The 27991-nt window shown below is 40.4% G+C and overlaps 1 protein-coding gene across 3 annotated transcripts in view; it reads left to right on the top strand.

Annotated features, from left to right (window-relative positions):
• Nucleotides 1-27991, top strand: part of aatkb (apoptosis-associated tyrosine kinase b) — a 76495-nt gene that overhangs the window by 39835 nt on the left and 8669 nt on the right. The window contains exons 2-10 of one of the 3 annotated variants that reach the window (XM_063482452.1): nt 3025-3158; nt 10426-10567; nt 21728-21807; nt 22473-22591; nt 23515-23602; nt 24542-24675; nt 26474-26558; nt 26886-27007; nt 27631-27780. In XM_063482452.1, the coding sequence (XP_063338522.1) occupies nt 3025-3158; nt 10426-10567; nt 21728-21807; nt 22473-22591; nt 23515-23602; nt 24542-24675; nt 26474-26558; nt 26886-27007; nt 27631-27780 (1054 nt within the window). Of the gene's footprint in view, nt 1-3024; nt 3159-6977; nt 7363-10425; nt 10568-19984; nt 20354-21727; nt 21808-22472; nt 22592-23514; nt 23603-24541; nt 24676-26473; nt 26559-26885; nt 27008-27630; nt 27781-27991 lie in introns of those variants that run through there. The other 2 variants (XM_063482453.1, XM_063482454.1) reach the window with 2 other exon arrangements.

Here is a 27991-nt window from a genome sequence, read left to right as displayed (position 1 = left end):
CATTTAGAGGGTCCACAAAGTTACGCAGGTTTCAATGAATGTGATGGAAACCACAAAAACATATACAGTGGCTTGCAAAAGTATTCGGCCCCCTTGAACTTTTCCACATTTTGTCACATTACAGCCACAAACATGAATCAATTTTATTGGAATTCCACGTGAAAGACCAAAACAAAGTGGTGTACACGTGAGAAGTGGAACGAAAATCATACATGATTCCAAACATTTTTTACAAATAAATAACTGCAAAGTGGGGTGTGCGTAATTATTCAGCCCCCTGAGTCAATACTTTGTAGAACCACCTTTTGCTGCATTTACAGCTGCCAGTCTTTTAGGGTATGTCTCTACCAGCTTTGCACATCTAGAGACTGAAATCCTTGCCCATTCTTCTTTGCAAAACAGCTCCACAGCTGCCCTGTGACGGCCTTTGAGGTTGTCTAAGAGAATATTGGGAGCAACAACACCATGAAGTCCAAAGAACACACCAGACAGGTCAGGGATAAAGTTATTGAGAAATTTAAAGCAGGCTTAGGCTACAAAAAGATTTCCCAAGCCTTGAACATCCCACGGAGCACTGTTCAAGCGATCATTCAGAAATGGAAGGAGTATGGCACAACTGTAAACCTACCAAGACAAGGCCGTCCACCTAAACTCACAGGCCGAACAAGGAGAGCACTGATCAGAAATGCAGCCAAGAGGCCCATGGTGACTCTGGACGAGCTGCAGAGATCTACAGCTCAGGTGGGGGAATCTGTCCATAGGACAACTATTAGTCGTGCACTGCACAAAGTTGGCCTTTATGGAAGAGTGGCAAGAAGAAAGCCATTGTTAACAGAAAACCATAAGAAGTCCCGTTTGCAGTTTGCCACAAGCCATGTGGGGGACACAGCAAACATGTGGAAGAAGGTGCTCTGGTCAGATGAGACCAAAATGGAACTTTTTGGCCAAAATGCAAAACGCTATGTGTGGCGGAAAAGTAACACTGCACATCACTCTGAACACACCATCCCCACTGTCAAATATGGTGGTGGCAGCATCATGCTCTGGGGGTGCTTCTCTTCAGCAGGGACAGGGAAGCTGGTCAGAGTTGATGGGAAGATGGATGGAGCCAAATACAGGGCAATCTTGGAAGAAAACCTCTTGGAGTCTGCAAAAGACTTGAGACTGGGGCGGAGGTTCACCTTCCAGCAGGACAACGACCCTAAACATGAAGCCAGGGCAACAATGGAATGGTTTAAATCAAAACATATCCATGTGTTAGAATGGCCCAGTCAAAGTCCAGATCTAAATCCAATCCAGAATCTGTGGCAAGATCTGAAAACTGCTGTTCACAAACGCTGTCCATCTAATCTGACTGAGCTGGAGCTGTTTTGCAAAGAAGAATGGGCAAGGATTTCAGTCTCTAGATGTGCAAAGCTGGTAGAGACATACCCTAAAAGACTGGCAGCTGTAATTGCAGCAAAAGGTGGTTCTACAAAGTTTTGACTCAGGGGGCTGAATAATTACGCACACCCCACTTTTCAGTTATTTATTTGTAAAAAATGTTTGGAATCATGTATGATTTTCGTTCCACTTCTCACGTGTACACCACTGTGTATTGGTCTTTCACGTGGAATTCCAATAAAATTGATTCATGTTTGTGGCTGTAATGTGACAAAATGTGGAAAAGTTCAAGGGGGCCGAATACTTTTGCAAGCCACTGTATCTGTCCTTGACATGCTAAATAATTGGAGTGTGTTAATTAAGTGGAACATAAAAGACTTTGAGATTAGCTTAGCCAATTAGCAGCGTGTCCCAAATTGTCTCAGACAAACACACTCTTTGATTAATTTTCTTTGTGTTTTCTGTATTTTTTATTGTTACTGCTGCTGCATTTCTAAAACACAGATGACACACAAACACAGAGAAAAGTAACAATGCTCATTCTGCAAAACAGGACATTGATTAAAATACATGTTTATGACAAGCTGGTAAAGGTAGGCCCGAATTTACTGTACCAATCCAGTTTTATTGTTATATAAAATATTACATACATATTACATGCTGATTAGAATCTACAGAATAATTAGTATATTACATAAACAAATAAATGTATAGGAGAGTAAAAACAAAAATATCTGACTGTGAAATGCAAGTACAGTGTTTGAGTACATGTACTTCCTTTGTATAATGAATTTTTGAAGGGCTTGATCTCATTATTTGCTCATTATTTGAGTTACTTTCAGGGCAGCCTGCAGGAGTGTGATGACCTGGGTCTATGACAGGCACTATTTGTTATGAACAGACTGAGTTTCTGTATCTGGAGAGCTGATTAGGAGGGAATCCATGAAGCTCTGCGTGACATTAGAACTTGTGAATTGTATGACCATGTTTCCAGTTGTTTATGTTGATGTCCCAAAGACATCCATTTGTTTTTGGAAATGATCAGGTTGTATTTCCATAATAACTCCATTTAGTCTTAGCAGCAGACTTTGAATAGGACAGAATAGAAAACCATCATAAAAATGCACATCAGGCGGAGGTTGTTGCAGTATGAGTTTGTTTCTAGGGCACTGCAGTAAAGCAAAATAATAATGCTTCAACTCATCCCCCTGAATCTTATTATACAAAAACATCCTTTTTATTTGGTTACAACAAATTAAAGTTAGCCAGTGTCATTTCTTTTTTCAAATCACCATCAAATGTCTGTATTGTATATAAAAAATGTAATAAAAAAGCAAATTCCACAACCTTTCATTTCGGCGTTGTACTGTGCAGAGGTGTAATGTGGTTCTGGGTAACTGCTAGAAGACTATAATGTTTCCGAGAATTTAATTTCCATCAAAAACACGACTTTAGGCAATGAATCAAGCATTTGACTTTTGTAAATGAAAATATGAGATATCATAAGAAAGAAATGCAATGAAAAGGCCTTAATGTCATTACATGCTTTAGTGCCTTAATAAGATGCTTTAATGTACAATTTGATCACATGAATCTCATCCCACTGCTAACACTCTCGTTCTGTCACTCTGTGTCCTGCAGATGGCGCTCCACTGAGTGAACTGTCCTGGTCATCATCCCTGGCTGTGGTGGCCATCTCGTTCTCGGGTCTCTTCACCTTCGTCTTCCTCATGCTGGCCTGCCTCTGCTGCAAGAAGGGCAAGATTGGCTTCAAGGTGCACCTCTCCATCTGCTTCCATGTGAAATATGATTACATCTGAGGCATAGAGTCAAATCACACATTTGCGCATAAATTAAAGCATGAGTTTATGGACTCTTGCATAGAGATGTGCATGCTTGCTTTCCCTGCCCATAAGTGTTACTGCAAATGGCCTAAAAGCAGAACATTCCTCACAGTTTGTTATTAGATGACCATTATCGGCACATACTGTCTTCACCCACTTATACTCATGTTGATGGAAAGAAGGATAAATAGCACACAGAGGTGGTATTGTCCGTGTCTGTGGAGTGGTCGGAGGCCTGCAGCTTTTCAGAACCGTCTTGTGGCTGATGTAGACCCCGTTTCTGAGCAGCACACTGAAATGGGTCATGGCACCCGAGAAAATAGGACAGGGAACAAGGAAGATGGTGTGTATGTGTGCATGACCACAAAAATACTTGAATATGTGCCCTTGTCTGTAGTTATTCTGTTTTATTGTGAGCTGAGTTTCCTTTTGCAGCTGTGCTGTAAACAAGTATATGGTTGTTTACAATCAGGGTTTGAATGAAAATCTGCAGTATATGCACTCACAGGTCGTAGCAGGTGCCTTCATCTCTGTATTTTTCCTCTGGACAGTCTCACCAGCAAGAAAATAACAAGAAACAGAGGGAGGTTGTTATTTAACTGAAAATTGTAAGATAGACTTAAACATTTAATAGAAAATTAAATAGAAAATAACAAAATCCACAATGGAAACTGTTTGAAACTAAGTTAAACTCTCGGATCTGCCCACTGTCTCCTCCCAGCTGGACATGCCTTAAAACATCTCACCTAACAGCCAACCAGTGCTCTGCCACGACTCATCAGGGAGTTCACTTCCTATTTGAAATGGGGGTGGGGGAGAGGGGATAGTCTACTTGGTCAGCAGCAATGCTTAGTGGTTGGTTCATGTCACATTAAAATCCATGTAATCAGGGTCCAAAGTTAGCCAGCAGAGTACTTGCATTCATCGTCATTCTCACCACCTCTTATGTGTAGTCCATGAGTTTTGACCGAGGCAAGGCTGAAATGGATTGGAGATGTGTCGTGGAGGGATAGTGGATAGATTAGACAAAGGATGCTGAAGATGAAGCTACCAGGCAGGAGAAAAAGAGAACTCAGAGGAGGTTTGTACAGTAGATGCAGATGAAGGATGACATGCAGAGGGTTGGTGCAACACAGAAGGATGCTGGGATGGGGTCAGGTGGAGGCAGATGATGATTCTTGATCACGACTGTTTTGCTAAGTTCTACACATGATCATTTAAAACAATGAACATCACCTCAGAAATACATGTATGAGTAATGCAAATTGTTTCACTTTCTATGACTGCAACTAGTGGCAGAGAACAGCTGTTCTCCCAGAAGTGGAGCAGGCGACACCCTCCACCTCTTTTGATTGTAAGGGGATTCCACCGGTCACCTGGTGAGAGGCAGCCTGTCTACAAACAGTCAGTCCAACTCGGACTGAGTGCAGTCGCTCTCAGACAGACTGACATGATTTGCAAATAATTGTCATCCAGTTTATAAACACACATAGATTGCCAAACATGGAGCGATCAATCTGAGCCAGTCTTTGCCAGCAAGGGCAACTTGTCTGCAATACATCTCTTTGCAACAGAAGACTCGGCTCAACTAGTTGGCAACTGGTTTAAACTGGTTCCTATATGGAAGCAAGGTTGCCAAGAAAGTATGTAATGTTTTAGTTAACTTGCTGTCCTACAGCACCTACATCACCTACCTGGAGTCCAGTCCAGGTTCTGGCTGGACTCTGAATGTAAGCAGTTAATTTAAATTCCTGTTTGATATAAGTCAGATTTACAATAAATGGAAACAGATTTGCAATTTTTACCAAGCACATTAAACAGACTGGACACAACCCTGTTTTCTCTACTGTGACTGTAGCATTACACTGACATCACCATGATTAGTGAAGACATGGCCTCTTCTCATTGGCTAAAAATTACTTGGTAATCATTTCCCTTCACCTAATAGCCAGCATGTTCACAGTCCAGGTTTAGCATGTTTAGCATGTTCCAAAATATCCTATTTGCACCTTTTTCAAAATGTGGGTGCAAATTTTTTTATATATATAGTTTTTTCACATTTCAAGACAACAAATATTTTTTAAAAAGAATTAATTTCTTTGCTTTGTTAATACGACATTCTCTTTGGTCTCCCACAGCAAGCCTCTACTGTGCTCCATATTAATACACGACGCTTGTCAAAGGAACATGATTAATTCTTTACTTTATTAATTTATGTTGCATCATTATGTAAGGAATTAACATAATTCAAGGCGCTTTAGAGGAAATTGCAGAATCATTTATGCTACTGTGAAGCTGTTGAATGAGTGTGATTAGGCCTGCCAGATAACTTTTCCTCACAGAGGCAGGGACATGCAAGATTGTTTTAATAATGAGACATGTTCGCCTTTAGGTACATCTCCATCCTCTCTCTCTTCTCATCTCCTTTTTTTTCACCACTTCCTCTCACTCTGGATCAGGAATGTCTGATTGCAGCAATGTTTCTAGTCATATTGCATAACATCCTGTTCTCTTTTCAGCACTAAATGCATGATGGGTTGTCAGGCTGTATGTTACAAAAACAGATTCCTAGTGAATATATATGATGTGCCTCATGTCTGGTTTTTGTCTTTGGCTGGTTGGACCACCCACCTTAAAAACCTGTCGAGAGGAGTGGGAAGAGAGGGAAGTGAGAGGGCGCAAGGGCGTGAGGAAGGGCATACCCATGAGCCTGCAGTGCATCCGGCCTCGGGGCCCCATCTGGAATTAGACACAACTTCTCCCTGAGAAGGAAGGGGGATTTTTAGAGATAGGAAAAAACACTTCGGAGGAGGGGGGCAAGAGCGAAAAGGTGTCTGTGTTTTACAGACAATAACGGGGAGGTGAGAGTCGAATTTAGGAGTTTTAGTCTGCTTAAACTGTTTGTTATCATCTCATCTAATTAAAAAAGGACGCATGTTACCCAGTACATAGATAATTTGATTCCTGTCAATAGAGCTGTATCAGACAAGTATGAAGCAAAATCTAAACTGAGCCACAAAAAGAAGCAATAATAATGTAACAGTAAACCTGCTTCTTAAATATCTTAATTTGCTGTATACCAGTCTATTAAAACAGCAGCAATGTTTGACTCAAACAGTTTTCATAGTGAAAGTCTCTCAGTTATACAGCTTAAGGTCACTCGACCATGAATAGTTCCTCTGCTTTTCTATTCTTAATGTACAGCTTCAATACCTCAGCGCCCTTTAATCCCTCTATCTGCTTCACATCCACAGCCAACGTCATCAAACCAGTTAATCTAACAAGCGTTTTTGTTTAGACTGTCGGAGGAAGCCCACAGGCAAGTTTCACACATACAGTCGGCACATGGAACATGATCCATAGCAAGGGAATTTTTAGAAAACCTAAATACATTATAGAGCTAGTCAACTCTAAGTGTAGACTAAGGTTGGTGAGGTCAAAGGTTAAAAGACAGAGAGAAAAGCAGTGAAAGAAATGTCCTTACAAGCATTGTGTTAATAAAAAATACATCTGGCTGGGTTTTTTTCTTGGTTTTGTGGAGAAGGGGACTGCCCCGCAGATGTTCTCTGGCTTTTAGTAGAGAAAGGAAGAGCGCGAGTGATGTCACACATATAATATGTGAATACCCCCCATCCCCCCACCTCTACTCCCTCACCCTTCATCCCTCCTCCTCCTCCTCCCACTTGTATTTTTTTCTCTCACACATTCTTCTGGGGGCTCAGTTTCTCCCCTCTCCCCTCATGAGATGACCATAAGTTCAGTCCCACTTGTGAACTAGGAGATACTGCTCCTCCCTCTTCCTCTGTGTGTGTCCCCCTCCACCACCACCACCATTCTGGTTCTCCCTCCATCCCCAGTAATCCCAGGGACACTCAGTGGTCAAGCTGCAAACCTTTCTCTTCCTTCTTCTCTGTGGAGCAACAATGAAACTCTCAGTGCAGCGTGATGAAGCCTTTTGCTGCAGCCGCTCTTCCTGCCACTGCCATCATCCTGCTGCCCTCAACCAATGGGAGCCCTGAAGTGGGGCGGGGGGGCACTCAGTGTGTATGTAAGGGAAAAAAAAGAGGTTGAGATGCTGTAACCCAAATTTGAGGGCATTTGGGATGTCATCTTCACCTGCAGATTTTGGGGAGAGGTAAGCTTGCAGATGATGTTGTAGAGAATTTATTTATTGTTACTAAGAAGGAAACTTTAAAGTAAATATTGGAAACAGACATTTTGCAAAGGAAATCCAAAGATGTTGAGAGGTTTTCTTTATCTTAACAACAAATGCATTTCTTATGTTTTTTTCCCCTTTTATTAGTTTTGAGATGATCGATTTTTTCATGAGTCAAGTAAAGATGACATTTCTATAAAGCATGATGGAAATCGTGTGCTGCTTTTATCTGTTTTATACGATTGCAGAACCTTTAGGTTTTGGACTCATTACAGGACAAAATTTGTGCACAATAACGAGAAGTACACATTTTTTGCAGCCATAGATTCAACACTTTGACTGCAGAACTCACAGAAAGGGATGCTTATGGTGTTGTGTAAATGCTGTTGTATGTGTATGCATGTGTGTGCGCAAGTCTGCAGTGACAGTGTGTGTGCCAGTGTGGAGAGTGAAACCACATGTTGAATAGGAGGGCGAGCAGGGCCGTGTGAAGATTTGGATCTGAAGAAGAGGGGGGGGGGGAATGCAGCGCGCGCGCGCGTGTGTGTGTGTGTGTGTGTGCGCGCCCACTTTCTTGGGGGACAGACAGGATGAGGCGTGAGATGGAGGTGTTTATGTGTGCATGTGTTTGTGTGGGTGTTTCAGAGGGCCGCAGAAGGTCAGTTTTTTCCAGCGATGGGACACCGCTGCTTTCCAGCTCCCATCTGAGAGATTTTATTCTGACATCCGGTGTGTGTGTGTGTGTGTGTGTGTGTGTGTGTGTGTGTGTGTGTGTGTGTGTGTGTGTGTGTGAGAGAGACCACCTCCCTCCCCTCCTCGTTCATTGCTTCATCGATGTGTGACTACGTTCAGCGGACAGAAGCTTTCACCAGCTCCTAAATGCATTTTTTTGGATTGAATGTTTAGAAACAAGACCTGTGACCTTTTTTATGAAAAAGAACAACATTCAAAAGAATATCAACAGCCAAAGTGACCTAATATTTAAAAAATGTGAATCTGCTCCAGAATTTAATGGCTTTTTCCTTTGACGATGCCACGCCTCTCCACCAAGTTTCATGAAATTCAGCTTTGCAGCTGTTGTGCAAAATTGTTCAGCCCTGGCAGAGAAAGAAGCCTTTTTTTTCAATCTTTGGTTGAATGCTGAATCTTGCATCTTTAGTTTGTAGTACAGCATTTATTCTTCACATTTCTCAATAGTGGTTTAGAGTGCAAGTTGATTTTTAGTATAGTTAGTATTATAGATTCTTCACTATGTTCATTCATACAACATTTTTACAAATGTGGGCAGTTTTTCTTTGTTTTTTCTTTGTTAACAATTTAAAACAAGTTACCTTACTCATCTCTTGTTTTCAGCTTCTTTCAAGTTCAATTTGATGTTTAACCATGTTAAAGGATCTGTCTTGCCAGGGATGTGGGTGTGACACCAACCTCCCTAATCCACTCACAGATGCATTGATCACGCTGCCTGCTGCTGTTTAGGGCCTGTGAAGCAGAGGGATTGGCTAAATTGGTAGTAAATCACGTTAAAAGACCCCCTTTGTGCCTTAGAGTTTAATAAATATGCTCACTGTCAATTTTGCATGAAAATGTAATTTAAAGAAAACCATTTTTTTTGTGGAGTGAAAGTAAGACAGCGAAGCTCTCGTCTCCAGTCTGTCCTCTACATGTTTCCAAAAGGCGTAAGTCATCAAGCTTATCTCAGAAGAGGATTGAGATACATGTAATCTTAGAGCTAATAATCTCTGGACATTCCAGACTGGCTTTGTTTACACTGCGACTCTCCAACAGTTTTACAAACAGCTCACAGAAACGCAGAACCGAGCCAGGACAGCTTGTTTCAGTTTATCTCAGCTCTGCTTCAGTGGTTGTGCCAAAATATCATCAACTTTCTACATAACCATACATCAGTGCCACAATAATCAGGGTTAGTGCAAACAAAAACAACAAAAATCTCTGTTTTCTGTTGTTGAGGGTCAGTGATGATAACTGAGGATTGCCCTGGCCCCTCCCCTCTCACAGGCCTAGAGCAGCCTGATTGAACTGTATGATGCAATCCAGCATGGAACAGTTTGTAGTGTAAAGCTGCAAGGTTAAAGGTCAGGTGCGAAAGTCTTGAGCTTTATATTTTTCTTTATATTTTATTATAAAGGAGCTTGTCAGTCAATATTTGGTATGAGCACCTTTATTTTTCAGCCTGAACTCTCTTAGACAAGCTTTCTTGGAAAAGAGGTTTTAACAGAAAGAAACCACCAAGACCGACATTCTTCCTGAAATGGTTAGGCACAAGGAATGGACTGATAATGACTGAAAAATAAAAGTTTCATTAGTGAGGTGATGCTGTTCCATTTCTTGACAGCAGCTGTGTTTGTTCAGATTAAGGTTCAGTCTGCTGCGACGACTACAACGGTAATGTTTCTTGTTGCACTCATGGGCTGTAATAAGCCATGAGCTATATTTTGACAACACATGGTCTGATGGGTACAGGTGTGAGGTAGTTTCAGTAGGCTCCCATAATGTTATAAAAATGGTAGTTAATTGAACTCAGGTTGAATAATGAAGTTGAGAAAACGCTGAAGTTTAAGTTATAAAGTTGTTGTTTTTTTATAGATTTAGGAGTCTGCTCATCATTTAATGTGGAAGACTTGTCAGCTCCCACAGACATCATTATAATATAAATGCACAGGGCCAAAAGCTGCAGTGTTTTCATTGGTATGAAAGAACCCTCCATGCTTTGATTTAACATGCACTAACACACAGCAAGTTTCCATCATGAATATTTTCCTCAAATTACAAAACGGGGGAAGTCTCTGGAGAATTTTCACTTCTAATGTGCGAGTTGCATTTTAAGGAGCTGACTGAACTCTCAGTTACAAATTCATTCAACTCTCAAATTAAATGCTGTTTAAGTTTGAAGTTACATAATTATTGAAATTTTACTCCACACTGTTTTACAGTTTTGAATTTTCATTTTTTTCATGTGGGAGCAGACTCTTCATTAGCTTGACCTTTGACCTTTTGTGCATGTTTGCCGGCGTGTTGCAGGAATTCAAGAATGTGGATGGGGAGGAGTACCATGCAGACATGTCCACCTTGGCCTCGCCGGCCTCCCAGGGTAGTCCTGACGTCTACATCCTTCCGCTCACTGAGGTGTCCCTGCCAGTCGCCAAGCAACCAGCTCGATCAGGTGAGTTCAGCTCAGTTTAGCTGAGCCAGGGCTGGAGCCAATCAGCTGGACCAAAATTTCCCTGCAATTCACCTAATGCAAGGGTATCAAACATAAGACCCGGGGGCCAGAATCGGCCTGGCAAAGACTCCAGTCCGGCTGACTGGATGGGATTGGAAAATTGGAAAATATTTCAGTCTCTTTGGTCAAAGTGGGCTGTATATGACCTAGGATGTAAAAACAGACTGCCATCTTTAAACTACAGCGTGTTTAATGCTCGATAACGGGAGGTAAATTAAGCTAAATAGTTAAAATAACTTCTCTGGATTAAAAAAAGAACAATTTTTATCTTTATTTTACTTTTAGGAAATCTAGCGTTGATTCCATTTCTGAACTGAAATAAAACATGTTAATGTTTGTTTGCATGCTAATTACTCAGCTGTGTTTTTTCTTTACAACATACTCGTGCTATGGCACTCGTTTCCAAGCAATAACTCCAACAAACATTTAGAAGCACAGTTCAGAACAGAAGCCTCTGTTTGTGCATCAGGAGCAGCTGGCTGTTGTGGTTGAAGGTGACTGCAATCAGGACGCTGCTACAACTAATTTCTCTGCTTGCTTAATTCATGCCTCAAATCAAAATGGTGGCTGTGGCTTGTGGTGCCATGGCATTACTAATACAAAGAATACAAACTTCTTTTCCTACAAATCTCTCTGTGCAGATCAAAGCTCCAGCAACACTTGCAGTTTAAAGAACCGTTTTGTTACTTGACCTTTTGGATTTTTTACTTTTAAATTTTGTTTCCACGGGGTGTAATGAGGACTTCCCAATCCACGAGTTTTTAAAGTTAACACTGTTTGTTTTCTATGTTTGAATCCAGTTTACAGTTGTCACATTTTATCTGGTTAATTTTTTTTAGCAAAATTAAAATTAAGCAGTTTATCGTCACTGTCATGCAATATTCTTTCTTAATATACACTTTTTAAAGTGTATTTTTATTTTTCACTTATATGTTTACTTTTAAGCGTCCACCATAGTGGATGTTTGAGAAAAAACTTGAAACGTCACCTCAAATTTACAGCGTTCCAGTTTGAGTACCAAACATACAGAGATATGACAATAGTCACACCCCTTAGATCACATGACCATATGCCCTGTTGGTGCTCCATTAGTGGATAAATATACTAAATGTAGGTGGTTGGGTGTTTTAAAAATGCCCACAGAGTTGAGCAGATATGATTTGCTATTTAAAATTTTTCCTATAAAGACTTTATTTTCTACTCACACGTGTTCTATTTAAAGTGCTGACTGAATCAAAACAAGTTTGATCAGGTAATAAAGCCGGTCATTATACTGCAAGTGTTGCTGGAGCTTCGACCTCTCTCGAACCATGCTCTTCTCCCTGCACATTAGAAGTAGTGCTCATTTCTATTCTCAAGCCCCCCTCTCACTTTCAACCCGACTCATGATATTGAATAAAATATATTGAATATTGCTGGGAATAAAGAATTTGTTTACCCATGAATGTTATATTTTGGGCTCCATATGACCCCATTTATTCTGGGCTCTTTTTTTTATACCACCAGCTATAAAAAACAAAAAATATATATATCTAAAAAAACACAAAAAAATAGGTCCCAGTGGGGTGGAGTTCTTCAGTTTTTAGAAATTCCTTTCAGTTCTTCCAGTAAACAAACAGTAACATCATATTTTCCAAGGAGGCACGAGTACTCCAAACACAGACACGGGCAGGAACTTTGAATTAAACTGGAGCATTTTCAAAGAGGCTGAAGAGTGAAGTCAGTGCAGAAGGGCTTTACTTGGACACTCTCTCTAGTGGCCAGTAAGGAGACAGTTGGAGAATAGGTGTGACCGTGTAGAAGTCAATAAGAAAACAACCCAGCTAAACACCTTCCTGATGAGTTCATAGTTTCAGTTCCTAGATTTACACCATTTTAAATTATGGTCCCCATTACTGTCAAAATGGACAATAAAGCAGGCCATGATTTAGGGCGGGCCTACTATTAGTTCAGTCAGATGCACGATGATGACGGCCAAAAAGGCTTCAAAATGGGAGCCAGCAAACCAGCGAGTGACAGCAGGGAGACAGTCTAACTATCATGTATACTCCCTATGGTTAAAAAAACATACAGGGATCTGTAAAGGTGTAAAAAAAAATCCTTTTTCAGGATTTTCTTCACCGGCTCTGCACTGGACAGAAAGGAGGTCAACAGGGAGGTCAAGAGGGCCATAAAAACTGCTAAACTGGAGTATAAAAACACAGTTGAAAAAAAAATCACTACAGAGGACCTCCACTCAGCCTGGCAGGGCCTCAAAACCATGGCCTCTGTGAATACTGCAGTCACCACCCCCAGAACCATCCAGGTGGAGGGCAGCAACCCCTCCTCCCTCCCTGACAACCTCAACGCTTTCTACACCAGGTTTGAGATGGACAACATCACCCAGCTTGAGAAGTCCAGATCTTCACTCAAACCTGGCAGCTCTGCCCTCACCTTCAGGACTGAAGACATGGTGAGAGCCCTCAGGAGGACCAGGGAGAGGAGCTCACCCGGCCCTGACAACATCAGCAGTCGAGTTCTGAAGCACTGTGCAGGGCAACTAGGAAGTGTGTTCCGGACTCTATTTCAACACTCAATTGACAGTCACACCGTCCCCCAGCTGTGGAAACACTCCACAGTCATCCCCATCCCCAAAAGAAACAACCCAAAGTCCCTGAATGATCTTCGTCCTGTGGCCCTCACCTCCCTGGTGATGAAAGCCATGGAGAAGATCATAAAACAGCACATCGTAAGAGCAACTGTCCCGCTGATGGACCCACTCCAGTTTGCTTACCGTCCATGCAGAGGTGTCGATGATGCAAAAATCTTCATCTTGGACTCCATCCACAAACATCTGGAGCTCCCTGACTCCTCCGCCAGACTTCTGTTTGCTGATTTCTCATCAGCGTTCAACACTCTGCAGCCTCATATCCTGGCCACTAAACTTTCCACCCGATTTCACCTGGATGATCAGCCTGTGGATATTGGACTTTTTGACCAACAGGACCAACAGGAAATTTGGGTCAACAACTCTCTTTCCGGTCTCCGTTCCACCTCCACTCCGCTGTGTGCTCTCCCCCCTGCTCTTCATCCTCTACACCGATGACTGCAGATCCACACAGCCTAACTGTCACCTGGTGAAATATGCTGATGACACAGTTCTCCTGTCACTGCTGTCAGGCCCCTCACAACACCACAGGCCCACTCTTCAGGAGCTTGTAGAGTGGTGTGACAGCTCCAAACTTGAACTGAACGTGAGCAAAACCAAAGAGATGGTGGTGACCTTCTCCAGTAGGCAGAGGGATCTGGTTGCTTCAGTCACCACCACCATCCACGGGAAACCAGTGGAGGTAGTTGAGGAGCACAAATACCCGGGAACCATCTTTGACAACCTCCTGAAATTCTCTGCCAACACAGAGGAGATTCTCAGGAGGTGCCACCAACGGCTATACCTCCTTAGGAAACTCAACTCCTTTGGAGTCAGCACACCCATCATGATGACTTTTTACTATGCCTTCCTGGAAAGCATCATGACCTTCTCCATCACCTGCTGGTTCCACTCCCTCAGTCTTCAGAACAGGAACAGACTGCAGCACACTGCATCAGTGTGCTCTAAAATCATTGGCCTGCCTGTCAGAACTCTGGCACAGGTTTTCAGCCAACAGGCCCTCAGACAGGCAGCCAAAATCATCAATGACCCCTCTCACATTCTTCACCCCGCATTTCAATGGCTCCCCTCTGGGCAACGCCTCCGCTGCATTTCCTGCAGGACTGAGAGGAGGAGAGCCACCTTTGTCCCCAAAGCCACCCTGCTTTTTAACTCCAGCCGATAAGAACATTTCCCATACCATAAACATAAACTACACTCTTCTTATACTACCGACACTTTATTCACTTTTAGTCACTTACAGTTATTTATTCATCTTTCAGTCACTTTAATTTTAAAACTGTGTAATTTTTAAACTGTATATACTAGAGATGGACCGATCCGATATTAAGTATCGGTATCGGTCCGATACTGACGTAAATTCCTGGATCGGATATCGGCGAGAAATTAAAAAATGTAATCCGATCCATTAAATATCAAAAAAGCACCTCACAAAACTTGCGACACGACGTAACTCGGCTTGTAACCGTAGCACATCGAAGCAGTGTGCATCACGTGATAGAGCGGCTGTGTTTATTTGTAGCCTCGCTAGCAATCCAGCATTTCATCTCCAAGGAAGTTATCCCAGAGAGAAGTAAAGCAAGTGTGTAAGTTCATCTCTGAATGTTTGTAAAGCGTACCTACGTTAAGCTTAACAACCGATATATGGAGCCTCTTCTCTCTCCCTCTCTTGCTGCTACTTCAATCATGAAACTGCTTAATGATCAGCTGATCGGCTTTTCTGTCGCGAGTCCGTCTCTCTTCTTTGTTTTTGGCCCACTTTGCACCAGAAAGAGGAAACCAGCGGCTGAACAACAGCAGCACGTTTAAGCTTGATAAGCTGTTGTTAGAATTTATTTAATATTACTTTCTACACCAGGATCCTTTTCTACGTAGCTGACGGCTGGTAACTGTGCAGGGGCGGATCTAGCAAAGTTTAGCCAGGGGGGCCGATAGGGCATGAACAGGGAAAAGGGGGCACAAAGACATACTTATCTTTCTTATTCTCATTTAAAATGTCTAGCTTTTAATAAATAATTATCTGAATCTTACACCCAAAGTTTTAATTTGATGTAAAATGTATAGAAGTCCATTACTGTATATAGTAACTGTTAAGTCTAATATACCCTAGTAAGCTATAGTACTTTTTCCTTTGGGAAAGTACCATCTGTGCAGTTTGCAATTCTGTTGAAGAAAGATGTTGAATATATTTAATTATTCTTGAAAAATAATTTATTTCTGTGCATTTTTTTTCACACTGCATCAAATTAAAGTTGATTACATCGATTAAGCATCATGAGGTGGAGGGTGGGGGTGGTTCCCTTTTTTTTTTTTGCTGGGAGTTTGCAACCCTATTAGTTAGGTTGCTTAATATTTCTGCTAAGTACTCTTTAAAATACCAGAATAGGAAGGATGGAGTAGGTTTAAGTTTATTAGATTGATCAGTGTTGCTGAACTATGAAATATTTTGGGTGCAGTGTATTTTTTACATACAGGTATAACAGAATAGCTTTAGTGTTGTTGTTTATTTAAACTTGAGTATGAACTTATACAAAATGCAGCAAGATATTAAAAAAAAACAGTTTTATTGATTAAAAAAACATACTATATCGGATTAATATCGGTATCGGCAGATATCCAAATTTATGATATCGGTATCGGTATCGGACATAAAAAAGTGGTATCGTGCCATCTCTAGTATATACTGTATATTCTGTGTATTTATTATTTCACTCTTATTGCCTGTTCTTATTGTCCTTATCTTCAACGTCATGCTGCTCTGTTGTTTGTTAATTGCCCCTTGGGGATAAATAAAGTCTTCTGATTCTGATTCTGATTCTGAAAAAGGTGAAGAAGTTGAACAGGGTCCTCCCATTTTCCTTTGCTGTTTTCTCACAGAGTAAATCTCAGAAATCCACTGATCAACTTTAAAGTGATTTGTGCTTTTTCTCTGCTGTTGGAAGGCATGATGTGAAATGAACCAGGGTTTAAAGAATATCCAATCCTAATTTCACTTGTGACAATTTGTAATCATTGGTTAGTCATTTATGTGTCCAGTCATTTACAAACTGATGCAAACCTTTCGGGAGTTTAGTAAAAGTACCAGAACTTGACACATTCAAGTGCATATCAAGGGTGTGAGAGAAACATAAGATGGAGGAGACTAGTGTGTCTGGCATTCGTCAACGTTTGTCCCTGGAGTGAACACCACCCTTACGCTGGCCTCGGTCAGCTGGATCTCCACCTATCCCACAATCCCTCACTGCAGGTCCCTACAGAATGAACTCTGTGCTCTTTAGCTTTCACTCTCTCCCACAAACATCTGCCTGTTGCATAATAATGTCCAGGCGGCCAGCCTACACTGCTGTTTGTTGGTATGTGAGGCATGCAAGAGCACAAAACCCCAGTGAGAATTCTCCCCTCTCACTCTGATGCTTTCTTTCTCCTTTTTGCTCGTATGTGACAATGGTCCTTGTTGTGTGTTAATGGGCTGATGCTGCCTGATAAACTTATGGCACTGGAGTGTGGTGAGACTTTGTGGATCGAGCCCACGCAAACGCGGGTCTGCAACAAAGCACAAATACACAGAAATGTAAATGTTTGCTCGGTTTCACGTCTGAAAGTAGTCGAATAAAAAAATAAAACCCCGAAGGGTAATTTTATTTTAATAAGGAAGAATCCTATTTCTTATTCTTTATGATGCCTACACAATATACCTTTAATGATAGATGGATGCAACCCGGGTCTGAAAGTCAGGTCAATTTTCACTTACAGAAAAAAAATAGATGGACATAGCAGCGTAGTGTCACCTGTGGTTTTGTTCCACTTCACTGCCTCCGCTCAGCTACACAAAGTGGTCACACACCTAAACGTAGGCCTTACTGGCATGCCAGGGGATAGGTTCTGAAAGCTGTTTACCCACAGCACGGTTGATATGGGGGAGGAAAGGGTCTGCAGACAAAACAGTGTTTTACTACCAGGCTGTAAACCTGCTTTTTAATGCTGTAATGCGTTTTATCACAGGAGTCCATGGAGAGTGACTCAAACAGCCACTGAAGGAGCTGCAGTTTTTGGCACTTCTTTGTTGGCAGACTTTTTCAGCCCCCAGAGGTTATCGCTTGGACTGTATAGAAACCTGTGAGAAAGAACTTCAGCAAACACTTTCCTCATGAGATTTTATGTTAATCACTCATTTCAAGGCTTTCCGAGTTCAAGGCTTTCCCCGTTAGCCGTGTGATTGACAAGTTGTTATGGTTTGATCATGCAGTGTCGCTCTTTTGTCAGGTAGATCCTGGTCACATCTGGTTTCAAAGACGTTCCTGATCACAGTTTCCAACATCTTTTATATACAGTCTATGATCTAGACAGGCAGATTTGGTTTCATGGCATCAAAAGCAAAACTTTGGCAATTAAAACCAAATTTATTTGTATACAACGTTGTGCACGTTAGACAACGTTCTCTTACTTATTTCCTATGATTTTGGAAACTGATCCTTTAAAGCAGGCGTTTTTTCTTCTGTAAATAATAGGAGCCATATGGTTTGTATTGTAGTGGCAGTCAGGGATTCATTACTGCACCTTGAGGACTGCCTCACCCAGTGACATCATTTGGGGGATTTTTTTTTAAGGAGAAATGAAGTAAAGAAAATGATCTGTCTCGCTCCATTTCATGTTTCTCACTTTTCTCATAATTTTAGTTTTCAGTTATTTGCTGCCATTTCATCAAGAACAGGTCTCATTTTACTCTAACGTCTCTACTTCAACTTCAAACTTATCTGTATATCTTCCTACAAACACAGTTTAAAAGGCTTTTTCATGAGGATAAAATATTAAAACTAAAAAAGAAAGAAAGAAAGAGAGAAGAAGAACGCTTAATTACAAAAACAAAGAAAAAGCATTAAAAAACTACAAAGGAAGAGCAGTGACTGCCACAAAATGACTGAGGAAGTGAATGAAGGGGCTCCAAGAATGAAAGCTCCTGACGTTACTTTCAACACCGTGCTGGTGTGAGTCTCAGATTTCTAATGTCTGATTATTCCTGAGGGCTGAAGCAAATAAGGAGGATTTCAGCCAATATTCCCATCTCTTCTGTCATTCTGCAGCGCTGTGGGGCTGTGTTTGGACTGTGTGAATAAGTGGAGTTCCTAATGAGACACCGGTATTGCGAGAGCTTGGCTCAGACCAGAGCCCAGTTTCAAGGACCCGCCCTGATGCAGCTGTTGTGCACTGCAGGCTGCACTGTAACGACTAATGGAGCTCACACCCACTCATATTACACATGAGAACAACTACACACACACATAAAACACAATGAGGAATTGAAGCAAAAAAAGGGGACATGTTCTACTCATTTCCCGCTTCTTTTATTGCTGGCCTCGGCGTAGTTACATGATTCACAGCTCAAAATGATCCTTATTTATCTCATACTTATAGAACAGTCTCGCTGCTCTGCAATCTGTAGCCAAACAAAAAGGATGGTTAAACGTTATAATTGGCTTTAAAAGATTATCCAAGGACAGCACTACAGCTCAGCACCTGCAGAGAGTGAACCATGATGCACTGGACTGTTAGGGGATAATGGGAATTCCATTTGGCCATGATTGATTTTGCCAACGTGCATCTCGCTAAAGGCTTCCCGGCTGCTGGGGTTTTTGAGCCTGATGCATTCTTATCAACATGCTCAGCATCTTAGAAAGGGCCGGTCAGTGCTGTCAAATGAAATTAACTTATAAATAGGATCTCAGAACTTAGCTCAGTAATGTGGAGGTTTTTTCATTTTAAGCACTCAGTGAGCATATTTTTCTGTTCTTATTCTGAGCAATTGTGTTTGGTCACAGGACCAAAACCAATCAAGCTTACATTGACATGCATAGGGCTACCTTTGTGAGAGTTTTGGATCAATTGACTGATTAAAATGTCATTAAAATTTACAACTTTTAGGCTTAGGGTTAAGATTAGAATTAGGCTAGGGTTAGAAACGTAGTCGTGATGGTTAAATTAAGGGCTGAAAGGCCTGGGAATAAATGAATTCATAAAGAATGCATGGATGCATGAACAGAGAGATCTCAAAGTATTAGTAAAATAATACAAAGACAGCCAAACATATGCTGCTACAGCTTCTTTTGCATTGTTATGAGTGAGTAAACATTTACATGTTAAGGAAAAATAATTCAATCTATTATTTCGCATCCATCCTCATACAGTATATATACTCCTATATATATATATATATATATATATATACAGATACCCCACTATACCTTATAAATGTCATTGCAGCATGCACACAAACCAAACGTGGTGCCAGAGACAATGTGAAAGTTAACAAATGCTTAATATAGTCTTTAAGAGTTTCTTTTCTCTCATTGTTCCGTCAGAATTATGAATATTTGTGGTAAACATGAGGGTGTAGGTGGAACTCATTGCATGCCACAGTTATCACCAAAGCTCAGTTCATTCTTATGTCATGGAGCTCACAGATAATGGCTCCAGTGTTGCTGACTGGTCCTAACTGGTGCCATGCTGCCCTAAGCAAAAAGACAATAGTGGCTATTCTGTTATGGCCCAGCAAGAGTGTAAGTGGGTGTAAGGAATGACCAGTCAGGGGAAGGGGACAGGGGTGCCCAATATGGCCTCCACACAGTGACTGGACTGTGTCGCAGTCTGGAGGGGGGAAGATAGCACCACAAAGATCTGTCTGTCTGCCTCTACGCCCAGAATCCAAGTTCCATCGTGGGAGACACAGAGTGAAAGAAAGAGATAGATGGTGAGGGGAGAGAGGAGGGGATGCTACCCTCAGTCTGTTTCATTCGGTGGAGCTGGGACAGGATGGGGCGGTTGGGCATGTTCAGCAAGCAGGAAGGATGCAGGTCATCGGGGGATGCTGAGAGTGATGCACCGGCGAGCTGGAGGACCGCCACACAGATCGGTGACAGAGACGGCTCGGTAGAGAATAACACTTAGGGGCAGAGTTTGCTTTGTCTGGGCAACAATGGGCAGCATCCACTGGCATGTGCGGATGTTTAGCTTTAGAGGCGGTTAACAGCAATCGACTGAACAGAGGATGGACCCTTCAGTGGCTACTTAACAACCTGGATCTGGTGCGTTGTGTCATATCATTTCTTCATGTTGTTCATATTAGTCTTTTGGTATATGTTTCAGGTTTAAGCACATCCTCTCTTCATTTGGGGAGGTTTATGGAAACATATAGTCCAGTCATTATAATAGAAAGTAGTAAAACCAGGAAATCATTTATTATTAAAGAATAATCCATTTTATCTGTATTATGATGAAACAGGCAGAGAGAATAAAAAGGATAAAGAAATGTGATCGTGATAAGATAAAAGATCTTTTTTTGTTCTTTGGGAAATTGTCCCAGGCTCAGAGGAGCTCTCGCATAGTTTTAGAGAGGTTAATAAACTTATGATGAACTAATAAAACAATAAAATGCATTAAAGTGGGGTAAACTATTAAAAAAAGAAAAAACAGGAACCCCAGCAAATGCAGATGTTTTTTTGAACTTGCAGATGTTAAGAAATATTTAAATTAAGAACATTTTATTCAGTGTTTCCAGGTGTAAGACGTCTTTCAGAAGCCTTTAAATACTACTTTAATTAAATATTAATATTTTTTAAGTTAATAACCTTTTTAAAAAGGCAGTCAAGTGTAAGACGTGCACTCTTCTGCTGACTATTTATAATTGTTTAATGAACACTTAAACTTTTTTCGGCATTTGGTTTCCCTCCATTTTCATATAGTCGATAAGCACTCCTTATGTCTGAGCCCCGTTTGAGTAGTGAAATCCATCAGTGCCATCATGATTTTGTTGTGTGATAATGGAACATTAAATGTTTACATTGCATTACATTCTAATGATAATGCACTTTAGATCCAATATATCGTATGTACTGTCCAGTGAAGAAGAACCGATTGTATTTTTGGAAATGATTTGTGTTTAGTGGATTTTACTTTACTTGACCCATTCATTTCTGACTGACAAATACATATAACATTAAGATTATTAGTTTTAGTATGTTTAGTGTGTTAAAATTATGTAAACTGCACACATGGAATATGCATGTGCAGTTGAAATGGGGGAGACTGGGACCAGTTACACATTTTTGACCACTGAAACTTTAATGTGTGTACAAATGATTTATGCCACTTACAGGTGGATTCATTTTACATATCAGTGACAATCTTGTTTTTTTAATTAAAGAAATTAAATGTTACCACTGACACCAACTTTCCACAAGGACAGCTGCAATTCATTACTTGTACTTTCATTTTTTTTCTCAATGAGCGCGGTTTGAATAGTTTAAATCACTGACGATAACGCAAAGAAATTTGTAGAAAATGGGCAAAAACATGCAAAATGTTTAGTGCTGTGAGTGACCATGACTTCAGTTCAAAGGCTTTTGATTGACACTCACTAACTCTGTTACATTTTTTCTCTTTTTCTCTGTCTTCTTCAGTCCAACTCCTGAAATCGACAGATCTCAGCCGCCACAGTCTTCTCTACCTGAAAGAGATTGGGAATGGCTGGTTTGGGAAGGTAAGCCCATTTCAGAAACCTCAATCTTCATAAAAACCTGCTGGTAAAACCTGTCGCTCCCTGCCGGGTAGATGAAACGCAGCATCGTTGAGACTCACATCATGGCTGTTAGTCTTTGCTGTGATCCCGGCTCGTGCTCGGAGCGGGAGTCGGTTAAAAATGTCCGACACGCTGCGTTACCTGAAATGTCTGAGTGTGTAATGCCAGCCCGATCCTCTCGCCTTTGATGTCGGCTTGTTCCCAAAGTGATAGACTTAGCCCTTGAGAACAAATTTTACGCTGCTAAATTTTCAAAGTAATAGCCCTCCTTGCAGCCTAAACCTTCTGGTGTGTTAACATGTTTTTACAACCAGATAACATGTTGTTGTCATTCTCTCTCGTTTTCCCCCTTCTGCTTCTTTGTCTGCTTCTCCTCCTTTTCTTATTCATACTGTTCACTCATGAATATTCATCCACCCTCCTCATCCTTGTGCACCATCACTGGGTACGTCCATCTGTTTGTGCGTATTATCTGCACTGCTGAACTCCCGCATGACTGCTTCATCTCGTTTTGTCTGTCTTTGTGTGATGGTACTCCCATTTCATGTTTAATGCGTTTGCTTATGTGAACGTGGCCATCTGTCTGTGTGCCTTCCCCTGTATGCATTTGTCTCTACGTGTTTCAGGTTCTTCTGGGGGAGGTGAACGCAGGCCTGAACACCACCCAAGTGGTGGTCAAGGAACTCAAAGCCAGTGCCACCGTACAGGACCAGATGCACTTCCTGGAAGAAGCACAGCCTTACCGGTACACCTTTACCTCCTTCACATGTGTCTGTAGTTTATTCTTACATGGACAATTTAAGCAGTACATGTAAAATCTACAGTCTAAAAGTACTGATTGAAAGGGCAGAAGTAGTGCTTACATATGTCCAGTCTACATTTTAATAAAGTCTGGGCAAATTATACTGTATACTTCCTTAGGAATACATATGCAATGTAAAGCCAATACAATAACTCTGTCATAAACTCTTCTTTTAAAAATCTGATACTGTTTCCATTTTTGTTGGAAAATAAACAATCAGATGGAGGTCACGGTGTTTATATTCTAACGTGTTGCTGTTATTTTGCTCCTTTGTCGTTAACATAGGTTAAAATCTTCTCACCGGCAATAACAGTAACACATACAAGCTTGTAAAAGTATAATAATGACAGACCTCTCGGTGGATTGCATTAAAGTTGTTAAAGGTGATCGGTGCATAGAGACTATAATAAGAATAATAAGTTAGAATAAATGTATGCCTGGTACATGTGCAAGAATAAAATGCAGATCAAGGTTAAAATCGAATCAGAGTAAAAGAAAAAACACTTTAAATGTACTTTAAGGTTAAATAGAAAAAATAAAAGCAGAATATGAAGAATGAAAAATAAATGATATTACCACAAAACAGTACTTGTTAAATTAAGATGGATGGTGTCTCAGCGTGGTTGTCTAGTGTTGTTGTTGTTGTTGTTTTATTGTTCTGTTATTAACTTCCTAAATGTCACTATGGATATGTTATATACAGTATACTGTACATATATTTTCTTGAATACTCAAATATATCAGCCATATCTCAATACCGAAAGTATTTATACCCATGTAATATTAAAACATAAACTCGTGTTTAAAGGTGATAAATAATACGTGCATGCTGAGATCCTGTTCTCTTCCTGCCTTCTGCTCTCCAGTGCCCTCCAGCATCCTGCTCTGCTGCAGTGTCTGGCCCAGTGCACTGAGATCACTCCCTACCTGCTGGTGCTGGAGTTTTGTCCACTGGTGAGTATTCAAAGCCATCAGACAGGTGTGCAGAGACACTCTTTAAATCATAGTATGAAAAAAATATACAATACCAAATCTCAACTGGAGATTTTATTTTGACGATCCCAGTTTAATTTAAAGGGTTTAATATTTTAATAAAATCACAGTGTTTAACATTAGTTTATTAATGTCCTTGACAACTTTTTTGACTGTTGACTTTAATCCAAATTCTGTAGTACTTCAACTGATTGAAAGCATTTTAGTAATTTGTCATTGTAGAATGTTATATTAACTGTCCAATAAAATCATTCTTGGCAGCTGCTGTAAGTATTTGGCAGACAAGCAGTGAGTCAATTTACACTTGTGCCACTCCAACCACTTCCCAGAATCCATCACTGTGATTGGTTTAGTAGATTACACACAGATATTTATAGTAAATAATAGTAAAACCAAGAGCCTCCTGCTACTTTTTATCTTTTATTTTTATTCCCACTGTAGGTTAAGTGCAGGTGGGTAGTTCCTCTTATAAGATGAGGTCGAGTGTGGAAATGTTAGCAAAAGCTAAACCAAAAAAATCCCATTCAGATCTAACTTAGAGGAAACTTTGCAATTATTAGCATCAAACTTGTTATTTATTATGTAGACTCCAAACAGTCTAAAGCTTTAAGACAAACTAGAATGAAGACTGCCAAGAAGATGATATTTAGTCCAAAAGAGAAGCTTAATTCACTCAGATGGCCGGATTTCTCGGCTCATCCCTAAAATCTCTAATTATCCATTTCCATAAAGAAAAGTGAAGACAACAAATTTGCTAGTTCGTCTGGTCTTCTCCTGTGCAATGTTCCGGTTTCTGACACCAATCAAGGTTTACATGACTGGACAAAGACGACATAGTAAAATAGTAAGACTGCCCTCCAGTGGTCATGCAGATGTTTTATAGCTCTCTTTTGTGTGCAGGGGGATGTGAAGGGTTACCTCAGAAGCTGCAGAACCTCTGAAACCATGAGCCCAGAGCCTCTGATTCTTCAAAGGATGGCCTGTGACATTGCCTCAGGCCTCCTGCACCTGCACAAACACAACTTCACGCACAGGTAAAGAGTCATTTCAGACTTAAACCTGAGAAATCCGACTGCTGTCACTGATGCTGTTCAGTCAAGCAGGCAGTCTCTGTTTACCCTATTGCCATTTCCCTTGTCCATAAATAACACAATTATTCTATATCATCAGTCCACTTTTAGCTGAAGCTGTTAGTTTTGTGTATGCCTCAGTTCTGCCCCAGCACAGGCCCCGACTCACTTTCAGTCTGATCTTAACCAGAGACTTTCAAAATGCAGACCAAAAGGTGTGACTCTCGTAAATGCCTGTATTTTTAAATATTTTAAAACGGTCCAGACTGCTATGACTTTATTTCCAAATCGTCAACGTATTGTGTTAGAAAGACATCAGCTAGGACTAGCTCTTGTCCATATTTCTAAAACGAATTTTTACCAGAAGGTGGTCAAAGTTATTAAGAACACATTTGTATTTACCCTGGTGGCCTGGAAAAGAGAACTTCTTTAGGAAATGCAGAAGTTAGAAGAGCAGTCACACATGTTCAAAAACATTTCTACCCATTGGTGAAATGCTGCCAATTTTTTTTGAAAGTTTGCAGAGAATATTTGCACAAAGTTACCCGACTACCACTCTTTTGGTGTCCAACAGATACTCAGGTTTTTGCCCTGATAACGATCATTAATTTAAGAGTCACCATCTGACTCATCTGGTTTCTTGGACAGTAGAAATAAAGGACGTCTTTAATTTTAGCCATAAGGTTCTCGTCTCTGTGATCTTGCTACAGCAGTGAGCCTGTATATCATAACTTACTGTTCTTCAATACTGATAACAGATTTCACAGTCATCACTGTTCAGTGAGAACACCGGATGGCTTTACTAACAGACTAGATGCAGTCATCTAATGCGGTTTATTTGTAGAGTATTACTGCTGAAGTAAACTACCTCACACATGTCCATTCATTTAAATCTGTTAACGTTCAGTGAATGCTTAACCCAACCTTGATCTGCTTTCATTTGAATGAATCAAAAACCCTCCTCAAACATGTCCTTCAAACTTCTTGAAAATCCAGCTTTATTAACCGTTTTTCATATTTTTGTGTGCGTGTGTTATTTTTCTGTGCTCATTCAAAAAGATTTTTTTTTTAATCTCAATGAGATTTTTCTACTAAATATTACAGATTTAGATCTGAAGGCTCAACCACTATCTCGCTCTGAATTTGAGATTAGCCTTTTGCCTCTCGGTCGCTTCCTGAAACAATATCCTGGTGCTGCCTGAGTGCTCCCTAAAGACTCCAGCATCAGTGATTTTGTTGCAGGCGGTGATCCCTCCTCTCCAGGACTCCAGTTTTTGTATTGTTTTTCGAATAATTTATTGTTATTTTATCTAGTTTTCATTTCACTTTATACTCAAAAAAAGAAAAAGTTGTATTTCTACTACAGTACACCTGGTTTTATCATCAAAACATACTTAAAGTATTCAAGTCATGAGGATTTTTTTACTGACTTTAAATCATGGTGGATGGGTTTACCTATAATAGTATAGATTCATATTCCAAATGCAAAATAAGAAGTACCTGAAGCTTTAAATGACATAAACAATGCAAGTAATTACTCTTGTCCTATTGGGCACTTACGCCAAGGCATTTCCTGTATATTTTATTTCATTTTAGTAAAATTTACTTAATTTATTTTGTTTATTTTTAGCCTACTGTGAAAACACAGGACTAAATGCTGTTGTTTGCAGGACTTTTGTACATTGATAAAAATATTCTAGTCTTGTTGTTTTATGTTTGCTAATATTAGAGAGACATAACAGCTGTTTACTCCCCTCTCCAGTGACCTGGCTTTAAGAAACTGCTTGTTGACGGCTGATGTCTCAGTGAAGATCGGAGATTATGGTCTGGCCCACGCAAAGTACAAGGTACACAAGAAGTGTGTTAAATGTGAAAAAGATCAGCAAACAACAAACTGGTCCTGTTGCTCTTTGTAAAGTTTGAAAATATATTCTGTATTCATCACTAGCAGGCAACAAAAAAGCAAGCTTGTTATATAAATAGTGAGTTCCCAAATGGTTCTGAGTCTGCATTAATCACAGTTGAGCCAAGTGAATTTCTGCAGGGTTATAAGAACGTTCTTTTCACTTTTTAGCATTATATCAGAAAAGGCAAAATTGTCCAGTAGGTCATTTAGTTTGAATGTTTTTTGTCATATTTCTGCAACTTAGCAATTTACCTGACCCTCCTTTCAGGACGATTACTATGTGACATCAGATCAGATGTACGTGCCCCTGCGCTGGATCGCTCCAGAGCTGGTGGACGAGGTGCACGGAAACCTGCTGGTGGCAGACCAGACCCAACACAGCAACATCTGGTATCTGATCAATGCACATAGACACATCTTTTGTATTTTGTGAGGACGCTCGCTGACATCATGTATAGCCCTTAACCATCATTTAAATACTGTACCAAGTTATCTAAAATAATCCTTAAGTTAGCTTACTGAGGATGTCACCAACGTGTCGTCACTCCCAGAAGTCTAAAACAAAATGATTATATTGTAAAACCTTCTCTTTCTTGAATGACTGCATGCATTCTGTTGAATAAGATTTAAATAATGAAATGTAGTTTAGGCCAAATATATATTATGATAATATTATTGTAATTCTCTATTACTTTCTGAACAGTTTGTAAGACATGCGAAATCGCCGGCCCTAACTCCATGGATATAAGTTATAAAGAATGAAACACACAAGAGTTTTCCCGTAAGGAAACTGTGCTTGACTCCTTTTAATTAAAAAAAAAAATCATAATGTAGATGTAAGATCCTTAAGAGGCAAGGTCACTGGATTTAATACACTAACAAACGCTTATATAGTTGTAAGTTTTTTACAGTAGATAAAAGGATGGACGTTACTGGAGGATTATAAGAAATGTATACATTAAATGTACATGAAGTCACTAATAAGATACATTTAATCTTATCCTGTGTCTCAGGTCTCTTGGTGTGACTATATGGGAGCTGTTCGAGCTGGGAAACCAGCCCTACAGACACTATTCTGACAGACAAGTGCTGACCTACGCTGTTAGGGAGCAGCAGCTGCGACTGCCCAAACCGCTGCTCAAAGTACCCCTAGCTGAACGCTGGTGAGTCACACATAAATGCAGCAAAACACAACACTTAAAGCTACACAATTAAATCCCTTCCAGGATGAGGTTTAATGAGCTTCCTATTGTTAGTCTTTTGCTATTGCACTATTGGACTCTGTTACTGTAGCCTTGTATGATTCACGGTTCACAATGAACATCGCAGTAATTTTTTTACTTCCATACTGGGCTTTGGTGCAGCTCCATGCCT

Source organism: Pelmatolapia mariae, linkage group LG8, assembly GCF_036321145.2.
Source record: "Pelmatolapia mariae isolate MD_Pm_ZW linkage group LG8, Pm_UMD_F_2, whole genome shotgun sequence".
NCBI classification, from domain to species: Eukaryota; Metazoa; Chordata; class Actinopteri; order Cichliformes; family Cichlidae; genus Pelmatolapia; species Pelmatolapia mariae.
This window is presented reverse-complemented; position numbering and strand designations above follow the sequence as displayed.